Raw genomic sequence first — 22,522 nt, forward strand, 5'->3', positions numbered from 1 at the left:
GACCAATGGTGAGCTTAATGCCATACCGTGGGGCGTCCGGCGTCCGTCGTCCGTCGTCCGTCGTCCTACGTCGTCCGTCCCGTTCCGTCCGTCCGTCAACAATCGACTTCTTCTCCATAACCGCTGGTCGGATTTTCAACAAAAATTTGACTGGTTAGCATCCTTAATGGGCTACTAACTGAAAATTGTACAAATGATGGGGCTGACCCCCCAGGGGCCTGAGAGGCGGGGCCAAAAGGGGTCAATTTGGCTATTTCCAAATAAACGACTTCTTCTCTGAAACCAAGCATGGGATAGCACCCATAATGCAATGGTAGCATCCTTATAGGGTGGGGATTCAAAATTGTACAAATGATGGGGCTGACCCCCCGGGGGCCTGAGGGGCGGGGTCAAATGGGGTCAATTTGGCTATTTCCATATAAACGACTTCTTCGACTTCCATTCTCTGCAAACTAAGAATGGAAGAGCTACTTTATAATTCAATGTGTAGCATCCTTATCAGGGTTTTTTATTTAAAATTTTGACTAAAATCAAATTTGAGATAGCAACTATTTTTTTCGCTGAATATCCGTTCTAGGGACCAGGAATTGACTTTGACACAACCAGAGTTTCGAGTCATCCGGTCTTAAAATACATACACAAAGAAGGACAAAAAACGGGACTTGAAAATTAATTTGACTCAACCGGAATTTCGACTCAAGCGATTTTGAGATAACGAGTTTCGACTGTATATGTGAAGATAGCTTTTTAGGCTTGACACCTGTGTCAATTTTCAATGGAAATTTCAATGTTTAAGTATAGGCTATCATCATTCTTATTTGTTATGGAATGAAACACTTAATTTTTTTCTTGTCTTGTTTGGGCCAGTGGTTAAAATAGATTAATATTTGTTTTAAAACTCTTGTAACTCACTAAACTATTTTCTTATGGAATATATAGATGCTAGAGCATTGTAGACAATCGTCATATATGCCAGAGCTCATTATGAGTGTCGCTGCATTAAAATTGTGTAAGTTAGACCAGGAAAACTGTTTTAGAACACCGATATACTCCACAAGATGGAATAGCCATTTTTATGTTACCATGTCAACATTAGTGACGTCATAATGGTCAAATTTTGGGTGTCATTTATACCCACATAGACTTCACATTGCCTTGGTTAATGTGACAAGTGAATGTATATATATATATATGATTGTAACGAGCGGATATTCTGACATGTTTTTGTTCAATTAATAAAGGTAATACATTTTAATGGTATTTTCAGCTACCCCGCCATCGACTCATGGATCCCCTCTTAGTCAAACAAAGACCATGCCATCAGCAACAGCATCAAATTCACTGGAAAATGGGACATCAGCAACTCTCACAGACAGTGATGCAATGAGCGAGATCATCTCACAACAAGACGGAAAAAAATCAACCGAAGGCAATAACATCACAGAAAATTCATTCGCGGAGGGTAGCAGCACAGAAAATTCCATCAAGGAGACAAATACCACATCTCTCACTAATGGTTTCAGTGAGTCAGAGATGAGTGAAGTGATCCCAGTCATAGACAATGGTAAAGACAACCAGAACAGCACTTATGACTCAAGTCAGGAAATGAGTGAAGTTATCCCCCTTGTTTGTAATATGAAGGGAGATAACTCTGGTGACTGTAGCCCATCAAAAATGAGGAAAATGGACAATGTATAAAATAAAGTTTTATACATTTTATGATAATAGTGAATAGGATTTAATATATTATTTTTTAATGTTTATTTTGTAATTGCATATGTATTAGAGTTATCTGTCTTTACCCTGGAGTTATTGATTGTTACATTATTTGCAAGGGAGGTAACTCTTTAATGTGCAGCAAAGACGGAATAAATTCATTGTGCCCTGAACTTCAGGCAGCTTGATAACTAAAACACACAGACTTTGGTTGGACAATTGGACAGTTAAAGAGGAACTCTCAGGTCATTTCTTATGTCGATTTTGTCTCTCCCGGTGATGAAGATGAAGCAAGTCATGAAATGTGTCCGAGATGCCTAATAGAAATTTTTAATGTCACTGTCAATTATCCATCTATCATGAAGAAATTGTCCTGCGTTCAAAAGTTAATATATTTATTGACATTATTTCATATAGTTTTATCATTTCAAAAAATATACCGTTATATGCAATACTTACTGTTCCATGGTATGCAAACCCAAATATTAGAACACAACTGGAATTCAGTTAATTTTTACAAATGATTGTGGTTCTTAACCTGTTTATATGGTTGATATTTATTTCAATTTCATAGATGTAAAATTGGTGCTGAAAATTTCTGTCATATGCAAATTAGAACTTTTGGAAATACAGCAAATATGCATACTGTAACTGGTTCGAACCTGGAAAGTGGTGTTAATTAACTAAGGATAATATTTCGCTTAAAAACTCTTGATGTTCTAACAGCTTTTGTCATTTAGGGTTACAGAGACCGAGTGGTTAAGATGTCCTGACATATTACCACAAGCCCACCACCTCTCGGTCATTAGTTTGAATCCCACATAAGGCAGTTGCCAAGTGCTGATTGGTGGTTTTTCTTTGGGTACTCCTGTTTTCCTCCACCTTCTAAACAGGACATTTCCTTAAATTACCCTGGCCATTAGTAGGTCGCTAAATTGAATAATCCAACCATTTATTGTTAAAGACTAAAACTTGCTCGATTCATAGGAAAAATGCAATAAAGAATCCTGTCCGATCTACTCTCATTACCTTGGAACTAAGCCACATAATTAGCTCTCAATTACAACTCACAGTAAGGAGTCAGACACTTTAACCTCTAAGCCACAATGGTTGAAGATGCCTTTTTCTCTCAACAAATGCACAACAATTATCTAAAGCCTTGTATTTTAATTGTAAATAATAGACACTTTGATATTTGTTTAGTCATGATGTAATTGATCAATATTATTATTTATCTCTGTAAAAATGATGTCCTTAATACCTAGTCCAATGTTTTCTTTATTATACAGTAAAAACTATCACCAATACCCTGTGTATTATATATACTTACAAAATTAGAATTTATTTTTTGTTCTTCAACACTTAACCCCGCTCAAAAATTATCAAGGGGATTGATATGTATTTTAGAATCACTTTTACTTTGTAGTTTTATGAAATCATGATGATTTTTCCAAAGAAAATAGGACAGAATTCATTACTGGTTGGGAAAATACATATCTAAGTATATTGTGAAATGAAAACAAATATGAAGTTATGCTAAATCTGGAGAATAATATTTTCTAAGTTTGGTGAGTTTCTCTGAAATTTGCTTTCTATGCTTTGTAATGTAACTTGTCACTTTTCTAATAGTCTTTAATACAGGGTGTATTGTGACTCACTGAAACATACATGTATCACGGTGATAAAAATATATTTCATATATTCCAAGTCTATTTCATTAACAATTTACAATGTAGATTAGAAGTTCTTTTATGTTAAATTTGTATGGTATGAATTTGGTGCATATTTTAGAAGTGTCATTTTATTAGCTCACCTAGCCCGAAGGGCCGGTGAGCTATTGCCATGGCGCGGCATCCGTCGTTCGTCCGTCGTCCGTCTGTCAACATTTCCTTTAAATCGCTACTTGTCATAAAGTACTGCATGGATTTTAACCAAATTTGGTAAAAAACTTTCTTAGGGGAAGGGGATCAGATTTTGCATAAATGGTGACTCTGACCCCCGTGGGGCAGGAGGGGCGGGGCCCAATAGGGATAATAGAGGTAAATCCTATAAATCGCTACTTGTCCTAGAGTTCTGGATGGATTGTAACCAAATTTGGCCAGAAATATCCATGGGGAAGGGGAACAGAACTTGTATAAATTTTGGCTCTGACCCCCCGGGGGCAGGAGGGGCGAGGCCCAATAGGGGATATAGAAGTAAATCCTATAAATCGCTACTTATCCTAGAGTTCTGGATTGATTGTAACCAAATTTGGCCAGAAACATCCTTGGGGGAAGGGGAACAGAACTTGTATAAATTTTAGCTCTGACCCCCCGGGGGTAGGAGGGGCGGGCCCAATAGGGGAAATAGAGGTAAATCCTATAAATCGCTACTTGTCCTAGAGTTCTGCATTGATTGTAACCAAATTTGGCCACAAACATCCTTTGGGGAAGGGAAACAAAACTTGTATAAATTTTGGCTCTGACCCCCCCTGGGGGCAGGAAGGTTGGGGCCCAATAGGGGAAATAGAGGTAAATCCTAAAAATCGCTACATGTCCTAGAGTTCTGCATGGATTGTAACCAAATTTGGCCAGAAACATCCTTGAGGTTAACAGAATTCGTATAAATTTTGGCTTTGACCCCCTGGAGCAGAAAGAGTGGGGCCCAATAGGGGAATTAGGGGTAAATATTCAAATTCCTTCAGAAAAGAAACCATGAACTTATATTCAGAACATTACATGGCATTACAAACCAGTTGAGCGATACAGGCCCTCTGGGCCTCTTGTTTTGACCTTTATCTTGTCATTGTATCAATAATGCTATTTCAATATCTTGATTTAACGAAGACAAATATATTCTTTGCTTCATAATTCATAAGATTCATTCATTATTTCATAATTTATGAAGAATCATTCAATATTTCATAATTCATGAAGATTCATTCATTGCTCCCATAATAGATGTAGGTTTATTCTTCGCTCCCATAATTGATGTAGATTCATTCATCACTCCCATAATTGATGTAGATTCATTCATCGCTCCCATAATTGATATAGATTCATTCATCGCTCCCATAATTGATGTAGATTCATTCATTGCTCCCATAATTGATGTAGATTCATTCATCGCTCCCATAATTGATATTCATTAATTCACAACTCCGATATTGATGTAGATTCATTCATCGCTCCCATAATTGATATTCATTAATTCACAACTCCCATATTGATGTAGGTTCATTCATCGCTCCCATTATTGATGTAGATTCATTCATCGCTCCCATAATTGATATAGATTCATTCAACGCTCCCATAATTGATGTAGATTCATTCAACGCTCCCATTATTGATGTAGATTCATTCATCGCTCCCATAATTGATATTCATTAATTCACAACTCCGATATTGATGTAGATTCATTCATCGCTCCCATAATTGATATTCATTAATTCACAACTCCCATATTGATGTAGGTTCATTCATCGCTCCCATTATTGATGTAGATTCATTCATCGCTCCCATAATTGATATAGATTCATTCAACGCTCCCATAATTGATGTAGATTCATTCATCACTCCCATAATTGATGTAGATTCATTCATCGCTCCCATAATTGATATAGATTCATTCATCGCTCCCATAATTGATGTAGATTCATTCATTGCTCCCATAATTGATGTAGATTCATTCATCACTCCCATAATTGATGTAGATTCATTAATTGCTCCCATAATTGATATTCATTAATTCACAACTCCCATATTGATATAGGTTCATTCATCGCTCCCATTATTGATGTAGATTCATTCATCGCTCCCATAATTGATATTCATTCATTCACAACTCCGATATTGATGTAGATTCATTTATCGCTCCCATAATTGATATAGATTAATTCAACGCTTCCATAATTGATGTAGATTCATTCAACGCTCCCATTATTGATGTAGATTCATTCATCGCTCCCATAATTGATATTCATTAATTCACAACTCCGATATTGATGTAGATTCATTCATCGCTCCCATAATTGATATTCATTAATTCACAACTCCCATATTGATGTAGGTTCATTCATCGCTCCCATTATTGATGTAGATTCATTCATCGCTCCCATAATTGATATAGATTCATTCAACGCTCCCATAATTGATGTAAATTCATTCATTGCTCCCATAATTGATGTAAATTTATTCATTGCTCCCATTTTGATGTAGGTTCATTCATAGCTCCCATTAATGAAGTAAGTTCATTCATCTCTCCGATATTCGATGTAGATTCATTCATCGCTCCCATAATTGATATACATTAATTCATAACTCCCATTAATGATGTAGGTTGATTCATAGCTCCCATAATTGATGTACATTCATTCATAGCTCCCATAATTGCAGACGTACATGTAGTTTCATTCATCGCTTCCATAATCGATGTAGATTAATTCATGGCTCCCAAAATTGATGTAGAATCATATATCACTCCCATAAATGATGTATTTTCATTCATCGCTCCCATATTTCAGGTAGGTTTATTTTTCACTTCCATAAATGAAAATCCAAATTTTGAGTTTCTTTGCTTGTCCTGAAAGTTTGTTAATAATTAATCAATTACATATACATTTATATTCATATCTCCTGTACAATGATGTTGATTAATGTGTTTTCTACATTGTTAAAGTATTTATAGTGCTCATTTAATTTTATTGTTGTTTTATGTGATTTTTGTTAACACAAGTTGTCATGGAATGTACATATGGGGTCTTATTTTGATGTATTCATTATTAATCCTTTCACCACTGAAGACACATTTAGGCTGTCCTTAATGAAAGATTATACCAGTCCATATTGGAATTTCAGCGGTGAATGAGTTCAATGTTACACATCCACCCATGAAGACAAATTTATGCTCTTCTTAATCAAAGATAAGACCAGTCTATTATGAACTTTCAGGGGTGAATTAATTACCATGAGTCAAAAGTCATGATCACAAAAAGTGCATGAAATAGAAATACATTGTATCTTATAAACATTTCTTTATGAAATTATTTGTTTAGTCTTTGTACTATTCAATGTTTTACATAGTAATATGCAGCAACAATAATGTGCATGTTTAATAATAGAAAAAACAGCACCTGGTATTATTGAAATTTTAGTTTTGTGTTGGTGTTTTTAGCTCACCTGGCCCTAAGGTGTGCTTCCATAATTGTATGACGTCATGACAACAGTATCATGACGTCGCTGTAATAGTATTATAATGTCACGACTACAATGAAAAGGCGTCACAAAGATGGCGACTCATTGAGGTCACGTCATCCTCGCTTGCCTAAGCGGCAAAGCCTCGTGTTTGACAACTTAAGAATCTTACCCCAAAGGGGGTGAACGATTCTATTAATCCCTAATTGGTTCATCAGGAATTTCAGCCGGAAGAATAGTATGCCTTGATTCTCTCTACATTGCCGGCAACCCACTGCTGATTGCACTAGTCTATGCTACGCTACACACAAGTGTCGCTACACACAAGTGTAGCGTAGCTTAATGCAATCAAACGTGGGTCTCCGATGACATTTGTTTTGTTTATGTTTTGCATCTTCTTACAAACCAAAAGACCCATGGATCGACTCAAATATTTTACTCTAAGTATGTTGACTCTTTGATGAAGGCGAGCTGCAGTGGCAGAGTGGTTAAGATGTCCCAAAATATTACCACAAGCCCTCCACCTTGAGCGAGATTGAATCCCATGTGGGGGTCAGTTGCTCGGTAATGTCTGCTGGTTGGTGGTTTTTCTCTGGTTACTTCAGCTTTCCTCCACCAACACACCTGGCTTGTTCTTACATGACCCCGACTGTTAATAGGACGTTAAACTAATAAAACCAAAACCAACTCTTAGATGAATCTTGACAAGTAGATTGGTAAAAAAATTTCATGTGCGGTATTAAATTTATCTTTTTTCCCCATGTGGAGCTCGTCGTCTTTTCATCCATTCATTTGTTCATCCATGGTATTTCAATAATTCACCTTTACAAGCTTTAACAAGTGGCCAGAGGGCCTGTATCACTCACCTAGTTTGTAATGCCAAGTAATGTTCTGAATACTGGATCATTGTTTCTTTTCTGAAGGAATTTAAAGACATACCTCAAAATTCTCTGTTGGGCCCTACTCTTTCTGCTAAGATCAGAGCCAAAATTTAAACAAATTCTGTTCCCCTTCCCCACAGAAAGTTTCTGGCCATTTGGTTACAATCCATGCAGAACAAGTACCGATATCCCCTATTGGGCCCCGCCCATCCTGGTCAGAGCCTAAATTTATACAAACTTGCTCGATTCATAGGATCCCAAGGATGTTTTTGACCATATCTGGTTACAAAATATGTAGAACTTTATAACTACTAGCAATTTAAAGGAAATGTTGGACAGACAACCGGACAGATGACGGACGCCGCGCCACAACATAAGCTCACCACGCTCTATGGGCCGGGTAAGCTAAAAATGGTCCGGTTATTTTGTTCTGAACGTTCCATTTTGGGACCAAATGTAAACAACATGACCGACACTTCATAATTTGGTTTGACATAGACTTAAAAGCAATAGTGACAAAAGGAAGTTAACATACAGTTTAGATTTAAATCTTTTTATTCTTACAGAGCTAACCAGAAGACCACAACACACTCCCACACAGCGTAACACATGTTATCACAGATACATGTAACTGAAAATGTACCATACATACAACAGTCTGTACACAAAGTAAAATTATATTTGATAGGATCGATTTCTGTGAAGTTTATCTCTGCGAAAAATAGAGTACTTCAGTTACATTAAAAAGTACATGTTATTCAATTAACGTTAATTAAATCTGAAAAAAACACCTGGTTTTGGAATGGAAATCATGAAATTCAGTAGCAGTGAAAGATAGCTGGTTAACATAACATAACTTGTATAATCATGTGTAGCCAAAATACAATGACAAAAAAATTTAATGGGTCTTTTTTCATCTTGATAACACAGTCCGATTACTTTTAAACATGTATTCATATATCTAAACAAGTAGCATTATAAACATACAAGTATACATTATTTTTGGAATGGATTACAATTTTACATAAAAATGACAATTCAATAACTGGACTATTAACCCTAGGTTATTTTCAAATCAGATATAAACCCTATTGCACTTCTATTCTAACATTTCTCTCCCTTTCCCAACCCAACCTGGTCTCTCCTATCCCCCATGCCCGAATTCTCTCCCCTTCAACCAAACCCACTTACTTGCCTAACCCGCTCCCCTGCTGAAGGCCGAAGCATGTCTACCAGGTATACTACCAGTGATACTATCCCCAACTACCCCCGTCTCCTAAAACCCTCCCTGAACACTACCAAAGACGATAATTCCTCTGACCGACCCATTCCCCTAGTAGAGCAAATTTTTTCTCTTTTTCCATCCTGACGACCCAGTCTCCCTTTTACCCCTCCCACTCCTCCAGCCCCCACTCCTTCTCCCCTATTCCTCTCAATGTGGCCATCAGACCCACAACAAGCCTGATAGAGGTCTATGAGATAAAATCAATATAAACACATAATGGAGTAACTCACAAAGAAACAGAACGAAAATGTCCTTTATAGCCAGTTATAAACAGGTATTCTTATACAGAGGTCAATTATAAAGTAAATTGCACCAAATGGGGATGATGACTATCTTTCATAGACTGTCTTTTATATATACATGTTCTTTATAGAAGGTTTGACGATATTTGGACTTTCCATGCAAACATTAGTGGATGATTAAATTGACTGCCAGTGGCGACTCCAAGCATTGAAAATTATGAACTGCCGGAACGGAGTACAAAAATAGAATCTTTTTAAAATTGAGAATTAATTTCTTGTAAGATTTCATATAATTGGTCTTATTCATAATTGCATATGGACAAAATCAAAATCAAAATAAGGATTAAGGGATAGAGCCAACACCGTTACTTTTCGTAAAGGTTCTGTAGGTTCCTATATCCTAGCTTGGATACATCCAGGTATGGCGGGCGACCAAGGCAGTGAGCAGATTAAGATGAGGATTCAATCGCAACAACCTGAGGATGCTGGTGTGATGATTTTATTATAATATTATTCATCAACACCCGGATATTTTACGTCGCCGGGTCACAATGTCCCTGACACGGGGTTGCTATCCGACGTAGAAAACATTAACCGTCAGCTTAGAACTGAGGAAAGTTGGATTAAGATGTTGAGGACACTACAACCAGAGGGAATGAACATTATATCATAGCAATATTATCAAGATGGCAAACACAAAGAAAACACCAAGAAAAATACCAATCAGGATACGTTGCATCAGATGTGGGAAATTCTATGCTTCACTGAAGACTATGCCATCACGATAGCAATCAGGATATCTTGTATCAGATGTGGGAAATTCAATGCTTCACTGAAGACTACGCCATCACGATAGCAATCAGGATATTTTGCCTCAGATGTGGGAAATTCTATGCTTCACTGAAGACTACGCCATCACGATAGCAATCAGGATATCTTGCATCAGATGTGGGAAATTCTATGTTACACTGAAGACTACGCCATCACAATAGCAATCAGGATATCTTGCATCAGATGTGGGAAATTCAATGCTTCACTGAAGACTCTATTCCATCACGATAGCAATCAGGATATCTTGCATCAGATGTGGGAAATTCTATGCTTCACTGAAGACTACGCCATCACGATAGCAATCAGTATATCTTGCATCAGATGTGGGAAATTCAATGCTTCACTGAAGACTCTATTCCATCACGATAGCAATCAGGATATCTTGTATCAGATGTGGGAAATTCTATGCTTCACTGAAGACTACGCCATCACGATAGCAATCAGGATACCTTGTATCAGATGTGGGAAATTCTATGCTTCACTGAAGACTCCATTCCATCATGCTAATATAGCACATGGGCCCGTGCAAACTTGGTATAAATGCAAGATTTGCAAACGGTCATATGGCAGGAAAGAGAGCTACCGAAGACATAAAAAAACAAAACATGAGAGATATAACATGGAACCAGAAATAATGGAAGACAGCACCAAGCAGGAAGCCAAAATACCAAAAAAGAAACATCCTTTCGAGGTATTGACCAAAACACAATTGCAACATGTCAAGTTTAGAGTGAGGGTGGCTGGACTAGCACAGTGGGCCCGCCACACCTAAAGTTCAGCCCATTAGTGGAATCAGCAGTTGGAATGTTAAAGAAAGATTTGGAACTGTCAGAAAGCGACACATGCAACACCACTTCTACACCCAATGAGTCGGAGGTAACAGAATATAGGGACTATAAAGCTTTGAATTACAAATCAGTATCGGATGTCACATTGTGATTGGATGAGCGACAGTGAAGTGCGGTCCACACATTAAATGAACATTTTTATATAGTAATTTTGTACGTAATTGGTTAATGTGTCCATGAGCATCTACCATATATTTTAAGGGGCCATATTTTACCATATTTTAACATGTTTAGTTAAAAACTATATAACTTGTATAGAGCATACAAAGTTTAGTATATAGAGTAACCGTTATTTGTTAAGTCATGTGATGTTACCTGTATTACATCATAGATAACAATTAAAAAGGACCCACAGGTTAAGTACTTTATGGGGTGAAGATCCCAATATATTTGTCCTGATGAAGCCAAATGTTCGGGCGAACCGATAGACGAAATAAAATCATCACACCAACATCCTCAGCTTGTAGCGATTAAATTCTCATCTTAAAATAAAAATAAGCAGCAAAATCAAGGCAGCCATGTTTTTGTGCCATTGTCATATCCTGACATTTTTGTTCATATTGCTTCTTTCCTTTTGGAAAACACTCAATGACACACTCAATATACGAAAATGAAATTACATGTTTGAATTTTAAGGAATATATCGGAAGACTGGTAAATTTTAAATGATATTAAACTATCCTGTACTACATTGCAAGAGCATTTATACATTATCAAGTTTTAAATGATCACATTCTTCAATGCAAGCACCAAATCATATGATACAATTCACAACATTGCCTGATTGTAAGAAAATAAACTTGATATGATCTGCACCCATGAAATACTAAATACCACAATAATTGCTAAACAGTTCATATGAATAATAAAGATGGTCCATCTCTTTACTAGATTTACTTGTCAGCGTCATGTTTCTTCATCGCTGTCTTCCCCTCCTATTGCATGGAAGAACTGTGTAGCAACCTGATAAACAGAAAGTTATCCACACTGAGTACAAGGTTATTTGAATACTTATTTATATACATACATCTGTACCATGGTGAAAGTTATCCACACTGAGTACAAGGTTACTTTGAATACTTAATTATATACATACATCTGTACCATGGTGAAGTTACCCACACTGAGTACAAGGTTACTTTGAATACTTATTTTTATACATACATCTGTACCATGGTGAAGTTACCACACTGAGTACAGGTTACTTTGAATACATTTTATATACTAATCTGTACCATGGTGAAGTTACCCACACTGAGTACAAGGTTACTTTGAATACTTAATTATATACATACATCTGTACCATGGTGAAGTTACCCACACTGAGTACAAGGTTACTTTGAATACTTATTTTTATACATACATCTGTACCATATGGTGAAAGTTATCCACACTGAGTACAAGGTTACTTTGAATACTTAATTATATACATACATCTGTACCATGGTGAAGTTACCCACACTGAGTACAAGGTTACTTTGAATACTTATTTATATACATACATCTGTACCATGGTGAAGTTACCCACACTGAGTACAAGGTTACTTTTACTTTGAATACTGTTAGGAAGTTTCCACATATACATACATACATGGTGTACCCATGGTGAAGTTACCCTTATATTACACATTTACCATGTGAGTACCACACTGAGTACAAGGTTACTTTGAATACTATTTATTAATACCTGTCCATTTACACAGTATACTTGATACTATTATACATCATCTGTACCATGGTGAAGTTACCCACACTGAGTACAAGGTTACTTTGAATACCTATTTTATATACATACATGTACATCTGTACCATGGTGAAGTTACCCCCACTGAGTACAAGGTTACTTTGAATACTTATTTTTATACATACATCTGTACCATATGGTGAAAGTTATCCACACTGAGTACAAGGTTACTTTGAATACTTAATTATATACATACATCTGTACCATGGTGAAGTTACCCACACTGAGTACAAGGTTACTTTGAATACTTATTTATATACATACATCTGTACCATGGTGAAGTTACCCACACTGAGTACAAGGTTACTTTGAATACTTATTTATATACATACATCTGTACCATGGTGAAGTTACCCACACTGAGTACAAGGTTACTTTGAATATCTATTTATATACATACATCTGTACCATGGTGAAGTTACCCACACTGAGTACAAGGTTACTTTGAATACCTATTTATATACATACATGTACATCTGTACCATGGTGAAGTTACCCACACTGAGTACAAGGTTACTTTGAATACCTATTTATATACATACATCTGTACCATGGTGAAAGTTATCCACACTGAGTACAAGGTTACTTTGAATACTTAATTATATACATACATCTGTACCATGGTGAAGTTACCCACACTGAGTACAAGGTTACTTTGAATACCTATTTATATACATAAATCTGTACCCGATAATCAAATAAAGGGAAGTAATTCTAGTTATTCAGGATTCAGTTGTCAGACCAGATTCAAGATCTTGGGATTATTTTGTTTTAGGTTCTATTAAAATTACCTACGTTCATTTAATGACATGCAAGGTTTAGGAGGTGTAGGAAAACTGGAGTACATTGAGAAAATCCACCAACCAACTGCCAATACTTGACAATTGCTCCATGCAGGTTTTGAACACACAACCCAGAAGATGAGGCTTAGTTGCTATATATGTCAGAAACCTTAATCATTAAGTCAATGCAGCTCCAAATTCATAACAAGATCATTTAATAGCCGTTGTTCAGTTCACTGATCTGATCATGATTGGGTAATATTCTATTTTCCTTTGTGAAACTTGTATTCATTACCGGTATTTAATGTAGAAGATGCATTGCTTGCAATCATAATTTTTCTGATAATCACGACAGGAGAAATAAGAACAATAAAATAATCACCTGTTCAGCATATTTCCTTCTTTCCTCTGGTGGTAACGACTCTGCCTTTTCTGAAAAAAAAGAAAAAGAAATGCAATTTTTTTTTTATAAAAAATTATTTTAAATAATCCCTTCCGAAGGGCACCAAGTGCGAAGCACTTTTAAGGTAACAGATACACGAAAATAAAAGAAAAAACACTATCTTCAAAATTCAATCCTTCACACTGACAGCTTCAGTTTGCAGCCGCCAATTTTTCATACATGTGGGGAGGTTGTGCGTTGCTCCGGTACTGCTCTCCCCAGTAGATATATATTTAACTAATGCAAATGTATAACAGGAGTAATTAAATATTTTTTATTATTTTTTTTAAAATAATAATAATAGCACTTTGAAAATTAAAAGCTATAGAATGCAGTCAAAATATCCACCATGGCGAAGATGAGCACAAGGAATCATGACGTCACATAACGTCAACAAATGGCGCGAAATCATAGGATTCGCATACGCGGCACTCCAGGCCTTGAATGGACACAGAGAAATCTGAATCTTTGAGTTCATTTCTTTGAATTTATGCTAGACAATTATTACATCATATACTTCTATAGTTTAAAGTGCGTCCTTTTATTTATAAACAAGTAGAGCTTCGCTCTTCCTATGCCGTGCATGATTCAAATTAAAACATCTGGCTGTGCCCTTTAAGGCCTTGCCTTCAGTCATATTAATTATGTTGTTTAAGTTACATACTACATTGCATTGAATACTCTAAACTTAACTTATGTTTGCATGTAATTAAATTTTGCATATTTCTTGGACACTTAGAAATCACGAAAAGTATTTCCTGCGAAAAACAGAGGTATAGTAGACCCACACAACTCTTATTGGCAAAATTAAATCACAGTGAAAAAGACTTTATAGATAAGAAACTACGTAGCCATGAAAATTATGTTGATTTACCATTCTTCACAGAATGAACTGATTCCTTACCTTTCATCAGACGGAAATTTGAGAACAATTTCTCGAATGATTCTCCGCCGGGGTCGTCAGCTCCAACAGCTTCAAAGAGAGCTAGGTCCTCCATTGGTAACATGGAATCTACAGCAGAATAAAGAACTTACCATGTTGTGCTAAATCATGATTTGAACTAAAATTGAGAAAATTTTATATTTCAGTGGTTTTGGATTTTGTGATTTGGCTATAAGAGTATTCCGTCTTTGCATATAACAGTAACGTCATTATTTTGTGAGCGCAATTCGCATCGGTTTTACCGAAAAGTATGACGTTACCCTTCCAAACACATGACGTCACAATCAATACCTACCTGCAAGGGCAGATAACTCTGTAATAAGCAAATACAGAATATATGATTCATACGTATTCTTAGCTTTTCATGGATCAAACTTTCAAGATCCTAGCAATGTCTCATAAATCTGTGAAAATATATCTAACCTGCGAAAGTAACTGCCAATGCGGTATATTACATCCTAAACAAAAGAAATCCAAGTCTTGTCAAATGACTCTACAATAAACTGACTTGGACAACATCCCGTAACACATGCCTATATCAAAATTATTAGCTGGCTCTTCATCATTTTCTAGAATATCAACACCATTGTCCTAAGATTTGACTCGATCTTTTTGCCTCTATGACATATTTGAGGCAAAGCTACAAACAAGGGGAGATAATCTAGTATTAGAACTCATATTAGAAATCCTTATCAACAAGTTAGGATCTGGTGCTAAGAGCCAAACTTGATTCGCCCTTTTCAACTTCTAGAATAAGACTCTCAGCTTGTAGCTTTTCTGTTTCTGGAAGCTCATCTATAAACTGGAAGATTACCCAGAAGACTTTTCTCCTAAGAAAAGCGCAAATCAAGTTGACCTCTCAAAAACTTTTTGAGAAGACTTTTATTCTAAAAAGAGCACAAATCGAGTTGGCCTCAGTTAACCTACAGATCAGTGACATGAACTAGCGTTTTGTCCTAGTCTTAATGCAGACATACCTATGACATTATTTGGAGTTTTCTTTGATTTGCCTACAGTAGTAGCCGGAGTATCACCACTACACCTATCAGAGGTCCCGTTGGTCATTACACTTCCAGCCTCCGCCTCTCCATTCATTTCTGTATTACTCAGTCTATCACTATCTACCGTCTCTTCAGCATCCCGGTCCAGCGGCTTCTCCGAGTCTTGTGACTTTTTTGAAGATTCTTCTTTCATTAACTCTGTCATGTAGGAACTACGGAAATTTGGGCTTTCTGAAAAAGACAAAAAATTATATTTCTGACATTTTGAACATTATAACTGCCAACAAAAGTTGATATAAGTATATATTTTAATGGTCAGGTGACACAATGAATTCACATATGTCTGGAAGGAAAGGTTTAGTGCTAAAACTTAAAGTGAAAAGTTATTAGGTCACCTGACCAACCACATGAGTTTTCCTTTGGTACTTTGGTTTCCTCTCATAGTACAACTCTTTACCTCTCATAGTACAACTCTTTACCTCTCATGGTACAACTCTTTACCTCTCATAGTACAACTCTTTACCTCTCATAGTACAACTCTTTACCTCTCATAGTACAACTCTTTACCTCTCATAGTACAACTCTTTACCTCTCATAGTACAACTCTTTACCTCTCATAGTACAACTCTTTACCTCTCATAGTACAACTCTTTACCTCTCATAGTACAACTCTTTACCTCTCATAGTACAACTCTTTACCTCTCATAGTACAACTCTTTACCTCTCATAGTACAACTCTTTACCTCTCATAGTACAACTCTTTACCTCTCATAGTACAACTCTTTACCTCTCATAGTACAACTCTTTACCTCTCATAGTACAACTCTTTACCTCTCATAGTACAACTCTTTACCTCTCATAGTACAACTCTTTACCTCTCATAGTACAACTCTTTACCTCTCATAGTACAACTCTTTACCTCTCATAGTACAACTCTTTACCTCTCATAGTACAACTCTTTACCTCTCATAGTACAACTCTTTACCTCTCATAGTACAACTCTTTACCTCTCATAGTACAACTCTTTACCTCTCATAGTACAACTCTTTACCTCTCATAGTACAACTCTTTACTTACCTCTCATAGTACAACTCTTTACCTCTCATAGTACAACTCTTTACCTCTCATAGTACAACTCTTTACTTCTCATAGTACAACTCTTTACCTCTCATAGTACAACTCTTTACCTCTCATAGTACAACTCTTTACCTCTCATAGTACAACTCTAGTACCCCCCCAAAAAGTTATCAATGCTAGTGTCACTTTTAAAAAAAATATTGTAAAGCAAAGGCATTGTCTTTATTACTTAATTCTAGAGTTGTGTATCCACAGACAAAATTATGATGAGATATATTACTGAGCTACCAATTAAAATATTGCATAAATTATCCATCTGTTGAAAATTAAGATATAGAATATTAATGTGAAATCACATACCTTTCATTACAAGATCAGGCCATGTATAGGCATGTAGTGCCTGAATAATCCGTTTAATTCCTGTCGTTTCTTGGAAGTCATCTGCAAAGATTTATTTTCTGATAAGTAAAACAAGCATTTTCAGGAGCTGGTGTGTATTATTATGTAAAAAAGAATTTGGTCTTATCATGAAATTGTTATCATACAAATGAATCTTTACTAAATAACCCAAGTGAGTTTCATGTATGGTGTGCAGTGTGCTCTTTTAGATTTCATTTTAATGAGAAATTTTTACCTAATAAGTTGTTTTTTTTGGACCGAGTGAGCTAAATATCACTTTTCATCCACACTAAAAGAAAGAATGGAAATTGCCTCCTTCATTATAGAAAACATTCTATTACCATCGCTGTCACTTTCCTCCAGGGGGGACAACTCCACCAGCTCAAAATTGTTATCAATGCACCATTCCTGTGCAGTCAGCTTTTTAACAGCTGAAAAAAATTGATGAAAATCAATTAAAGATTGATCAAAACCAATTAAGATGTCTTGAGGAAAAATGAAAAATAATTATCTAATTTATCATAACAGGCATACAAATTTATATCTCATTACATTATAAAATCCATAACAAATATTTATTGAAGTGCTAAACCAGTAAACTATCATAAAACTGTAAACTAACAATTAGTATAGTATTCAAATGAACATTGAAAAATTTGTCATATTTCTGATGAATTTAAATTCCTTTCCCAAATAAGGGGAGTTAATTTAGTTTTAATGTTTCTATAAAAACAACTAGGGTTGTTTTTGTTTATTCTGAACAACCGGCTTGACCACTTGTTAAAGTAATTACTTCAAGTATAAATCCTGATGGACCTGCAGTTTTTTTTAGGCTTGTGAGGGCTCTGTCAATGCTTGTCTGAAAACAATATAAAATCACTAATCCATCTTTAATTTATAAACAACTCGGTCCAACCATTCCAACCGTATAATCAAAAACAAACTAGATTGTGCCCATTCTTCAATTATCTGAATCTCTTAAATTTTAAATAAAAGATAACATACAGGTATTTTCTGAACACGACTGGCAGACAAGGATCTGTACAGCAGGCTCTATCTGCTTTAGGTAGGGGAGCCAGGACTTGGCCATCTCAAAGGTCTTACTCTACAATAAAATCAAAATACATATATGTACAGTTTATATATGTAATATTGGTTAGTTTTGATGTCAGAGTAGCTCTGATTTTGAAAAGAAAGCAATGAAATGATTTTGGATTGTTTTGATTTGTTTTTAGTTTAAACATGTTTTATTTGAACAAAGTCACAAGGAATTAGGCACAAGTTATACAACTTAGATTTGCCCTCTCCCATACAAATGTATATGATGGTACATATTAAAACATTTTTTGCCTCTCAACCTCAGTCGGGGTCATGCCAGACTTAGATAATGAATAAAAGTCTAAGTACCAGGAAAAAACTAACAGACCTGCAGTCAGTACCTGACAACTGCCCTGTGTGGGTTTTAAATTCATGGGATATTTGAAGAGTTGTCTACTCAGCACCCCAATTAATATTTTTTATAAATCTTTCAAAAAGACATCTTATTTTATTAACCACACCTCTTCTGCGTTGAAGTAGACAATAAAAGCATGAACATTCGCCGCAAAGTCTTCATCGCCGATAGTTCTCCTGGACGTACAGCACAACTTGATATCAGCAGTGTAGTATTTGGTGTCTATATGCCAATCATATCCAACAATGTTTTCAATCAGTGCGTCTGCTTCCGGTAAACTCTCCACATTCAATATTTCTGAAATAAGTAAAAACTTACTTATTTTGGATCAATTGTGATAAAAAGATACATGTACAATTTATGTTAAATCCTTGATATGATTAATGCATCCTCGATATTCCAGGGGTTACTATCATTGATGTTATATCCACCCCTGAACTACCTCATATTAAAATTTTGTCCTTTGATGTATATCAGAAGAATCGAATAACGATACACTGTGTTTGACTTTGTCTTTGAAGTTTGGCATCACTCTCTCTTCAAAGAAATCCATGCAGGCCTATGATTGGTTAGTGATTTTCTCCTGATCTAAACGTATGGCATAGATTTAGATTAAAGAATCGTACATCTGCTTGCTTTTGGTTAAATTTTGAATGGATTCTTCTTCTTTGTATTTCATACCTGGTCACTATATATATTGCAAATCAAATGATTGAGTCGATCATCGGTGAACAGGTAGCTTAATCAATTTCAAGAGCATTCAGCCAGTGTTGGGAGGTCTCATATGTTCTAATTACAGCCTGGTCGCTACATTTTCTCCTTTCTTGTTACAAATTTGGAGCCCTGGCCCCAACTAAATACCCACGGTGGTGGTATAAGGTCTTGTATGTCTTCGAGGACAAAAGCTTTGAAAAGGAAGGGAAGAGTGCAACTTCGCTAGCCAAGGGTATTAAGTCCGATTCTCTTCCTACTACCCTTGGCATATCTCACTTCAGAACAGGTGTTTTTGCTTTCAAATTCTGATTGGATGCGGCTAGGTTCAGGCGACCAATGAAAACGCAGCTTTGATTTGTCAACAAAACTGAACTGAAGCGGTAGTATAGTGACCTACATTTGTATAATGAAGCATCAGGCATGTCTGTCAACATCAACTCCTAGCGAAATTATATTACTATCTATTTTAATCAATTAGATGTTTTATACCAGCTAAATGAACGTCTTGGAGACGTTGCTCTCCAAACAGATTGGAAAGTACGTGCGTGGTTTATGTTTCACAAATTAAACAATTAAAAGATATACTACGATCTCGTTACAAAATTGGACACTGCAGAACTTCTGCATGAAACGCAAAAACTGGTGTCCGAACTCACTAATAAACAAATGACTCACACACATGTTCATCTTTGGTATTTTGAATCTGTCGCAAACAACACACGTGTTTCATAGGACGCTGCCCTTTTTTCAACCCTACAACAATGATACGAGCTTTTTAATTGGTTGCTTATTACGTAAATGGAAGGGGCGCAACTGCGGTGATCCAGCAGGTGGTGCAGTGCGGGACTACCCGTTCTGAAGTCAGATATGCCGAGGGTAAAAGTAGAATATCGGCTTATACCCTTGGCTAGCGAAGTTGGGAAGAGTGTAGTGGGATTGGAGTGGGTCGATCAACAGTGACCAGGTAGCTCAATCAGAAGAGCATTTGACTAGTGTTTGGAGCTCTCATCTTCTAATTCCAATCTGCCTGCTTCATTGATTGATCATGAGCTACAGTACCTGACCAAGATATTACCGTATCCAGAACAGTTGTGCTGCAACCAGTAATCTCCCCTTTTCACTCTTTGCACACAATACTCAATGTTACCCAGGTTCGGGTATCTGCTTACCAAGTTTTTATCTAGATCACTTGATTATTGAACCAAGGTTTTGATCATTGTACATGCATGTACAGCTGACTTTGGTATCTACATAGATTACATGTTAACAATCTTTTTACAACAAGTACCAGATATAAATATATGCATATGTTCTTACTATGAATTAAAGTATCTAATTTGTACTACATTTGTACATGACTACCTTAGCAAGTAATTAAAAGTGACACATTCAATTCACACTAACACAACGCTTCATGACAGTTGACACTAGTGGTGTAACGATAGGTCGACTTATCGATGTATTGCAATAGTTTTGCATGCAATAGCAATAGGTCGATAGTATAATTTAAAGTCGATAGCTATCGAGATATTAAATTTAACTATCGATTGTATACGATAGTTTTTTCTCGGAGCAAAAATTACACTCAAAACAAGAATTTCCACCGAATCTGCCGTAATGTCTGCGTAGTGTTTATACATAAAAGCATCTTTGAGATTTTGATCGTAGAAAGCACTAAATACAAGAACAACACAATTCAATCACAATGAACAAATAGCAAATATTGTTGCATTTTCACAAGCGTACAGATTAAATGAATAAATTTTAAGTATAGTTATTGTCTCAAATGTAAAATTAATATTTTGGTAAACTCATACATTGTACAGTTGAAGGAGTTTCCCACTTATTTTGTTCCAGGTCCTTATTTTTAGACACGGCCTCCAATTGCTCTGAGTGGGGTGTCAGAATTGACCAATTTCGATCAATAACAACAACATAGCGGAGGTTAGCGGTGATTTTGAAATTGTTGCAAATAAGAAGGCAAAAGCAACCGTAAGGCAGCATTTCGTGTTTCTAAAAACAAAGGACGAAGTGTTTCAAAGCAAGAATCATAGACGTCTCGGCACTTGGAGACCTCGGCACTTGGTAATCTCAGCACTTTTATTTTCGGCATTTGGAATGTTCCCACTTAGTTTTGAAATATTATAAAGTCTATCGCTGTACGAGAATTATTGACTTTCAATCCTACAATTTTCTCAATGTTCGTGTGCAGATGCACAGCTGTGACGACCGATGAAAGTTGTTAAAAAGTTGTTAAATTTCAGTCATGATACAATAAAAATATTTTGGAACAAACACATTTCTAATTTATTAGCATTTAAACGTTTTGATATATTATTGATATTTAACTTATTCATAATATTTAGTGCATTTTTACTATTTTCCGATCGAATTTCATGGTTCGTTTTTCAGCGAATTTTCCATAAATTCCAGGGTAAGCGCCCTCTCATAAGTGAATAGACGATTAAAATACAGTGTAATAAAACTTTGACGTCAATATCAAAAATGCATGTAACATAAATATTTTTTGAAATAGGCCACGGAAAATTATACATAATTCATTGAATTATTACGAAATCTGCAAATATAACTCGTGATAGTATCGCAATAGTCCCTAGACTATCGTAATACTATCGCAATAGTAATTTTACTATCGCAATACTAGCGTGATAGCCTTTTTGGCCACAATAGCCACCTCTAGTTGACACACAGGCGTCTGCTTCTGGTTTGATAATGAAAATATAATAACCTACCAAAACCAGATGCAGACGCCTGTGGTCGACACATGTGAAATCTTTTTCTGACCGTTTCTTTGATTTATTGTGATGACATGATGGTTGAATATATTGAATTTCAGTTAAATTTTACACATGGGTATTATGTTGTACAGAAATACATACGTCTGATGAGATCATCCGATTGAACTTCGCTGCAGCAAGACGTGAAGAGTGCATAGGAAGACATTTTGAAACCGGAAGTGCGTACTACGTCAC

General features: G+C 36.0%; 2 protein-coding genes and 1 pseudogene across 5 annotated transcripts in view; 2 read left to right on the forward strand and 1 right to left on the reverse strand.

Moving 5' to 3' along the window:
• The window catches only part of LOC138333944 (TIMELESS-interacting protein-like), a 44,190-nt gene extending 37,349 nt beyond the window's left edge, over nucleotides 1-6,841 (forward strand). For all 4 annotated transcript variants that reach the window (XM_069282640.1, XM_069282643.1, XM_069282641.1 and 1 more), the window contains exon 9: nucleotides 1,268-6,841. In XM_069282640.1, the coding sequence (XP_069138741.1) occupies nucleotides 1,268-1,698 (431 nt within the window). In that variant the 3' untranslated portion in view covers nucleotides 1,699-6,841. The remainder of the gene's footprint in view (nucleotides 1-1,267) is intronic.
• A 1,464-nt stretch (nucleotides 6,842-8,305) lies between these two features.
• On the reverse strand, nucleotides 8,306-22,519 carry LOC138333946 (alpha- and gamma-adaptin-binding protein p34-like). The gene is made up of 9 exons (XM_069282647.1): nucleotides 22,430-22,519; nucleotides 18,922-19,112; nucleotides 18,368-18,467; nucleotides 17,704-17,793; nucleotides 17,324-17,404; nucleotides 15,863-16,117; nucleotides 14,847-14,954; nucleotides 13,883-13,932; nucleotides 8,306-11,937 (listed from the first exon to the last, which is right to left on the reverse strand). The coding sequence occupies exons 1-9, from the start codon at nucleotides 22,491-22,493 to the stop codon at nucleotides 11,881-11,883; spliced, it is 996 nt and encodes a 331-aa protein (XP_069138748.1). The 5' UTR covers nucleotides 22,494-22,519; the 3' UTR covers nucleotides 8,306-11,880.
• LOC138332713 (uncharacterized) lies at nucleotides 10,380-11,083 on the forward strand (annotated as a pseudogene).
• Nucleotides 22,520-22,522: the final 3 nt, after the last annotated feature.

This window comes from Argopecten irradians, chromosome 10 (assembly GCF_041381155.1).
Source record: "Argopecten irradians isolate NY chromosome 10, Ai_NY, whole genome shotgun sequence".
Taxonomy (NCBI): Eukaryota; Metazoa; Mollusca; class Bivalvia; order Pectinida; family Pectinidae; genus Argopecten; species Argopecten irradians.

What these genes read in the sequence shown, in the direction of transcription:
- LOC138333946 (XM_069282647.1), bottom strand. Translation starts at nt 22,493, where the DNA reads ATGTCTTCCTATGCACTCTTCACGTCTTGCTGCAGCGAAGTTCAATCG. An exon ending in GTCGTGTTCAGAAAATACCT is followed by an intron (nt 17,794 to 18,367) that starts GTATGTTATCTT and finishes AATTTTTTTCAG; the next exon opens with CTGTTAAAAAGCTGACTGCA. An exon ending in GGAGGAAAGTGACAGCGATG is followed by an intron (nt 17,405 to 17,703) that starts GTAATAGAATGT and finishes AAATCTTTGCAG; the next exon opens with ATGACTTCCAAGAAACGACA.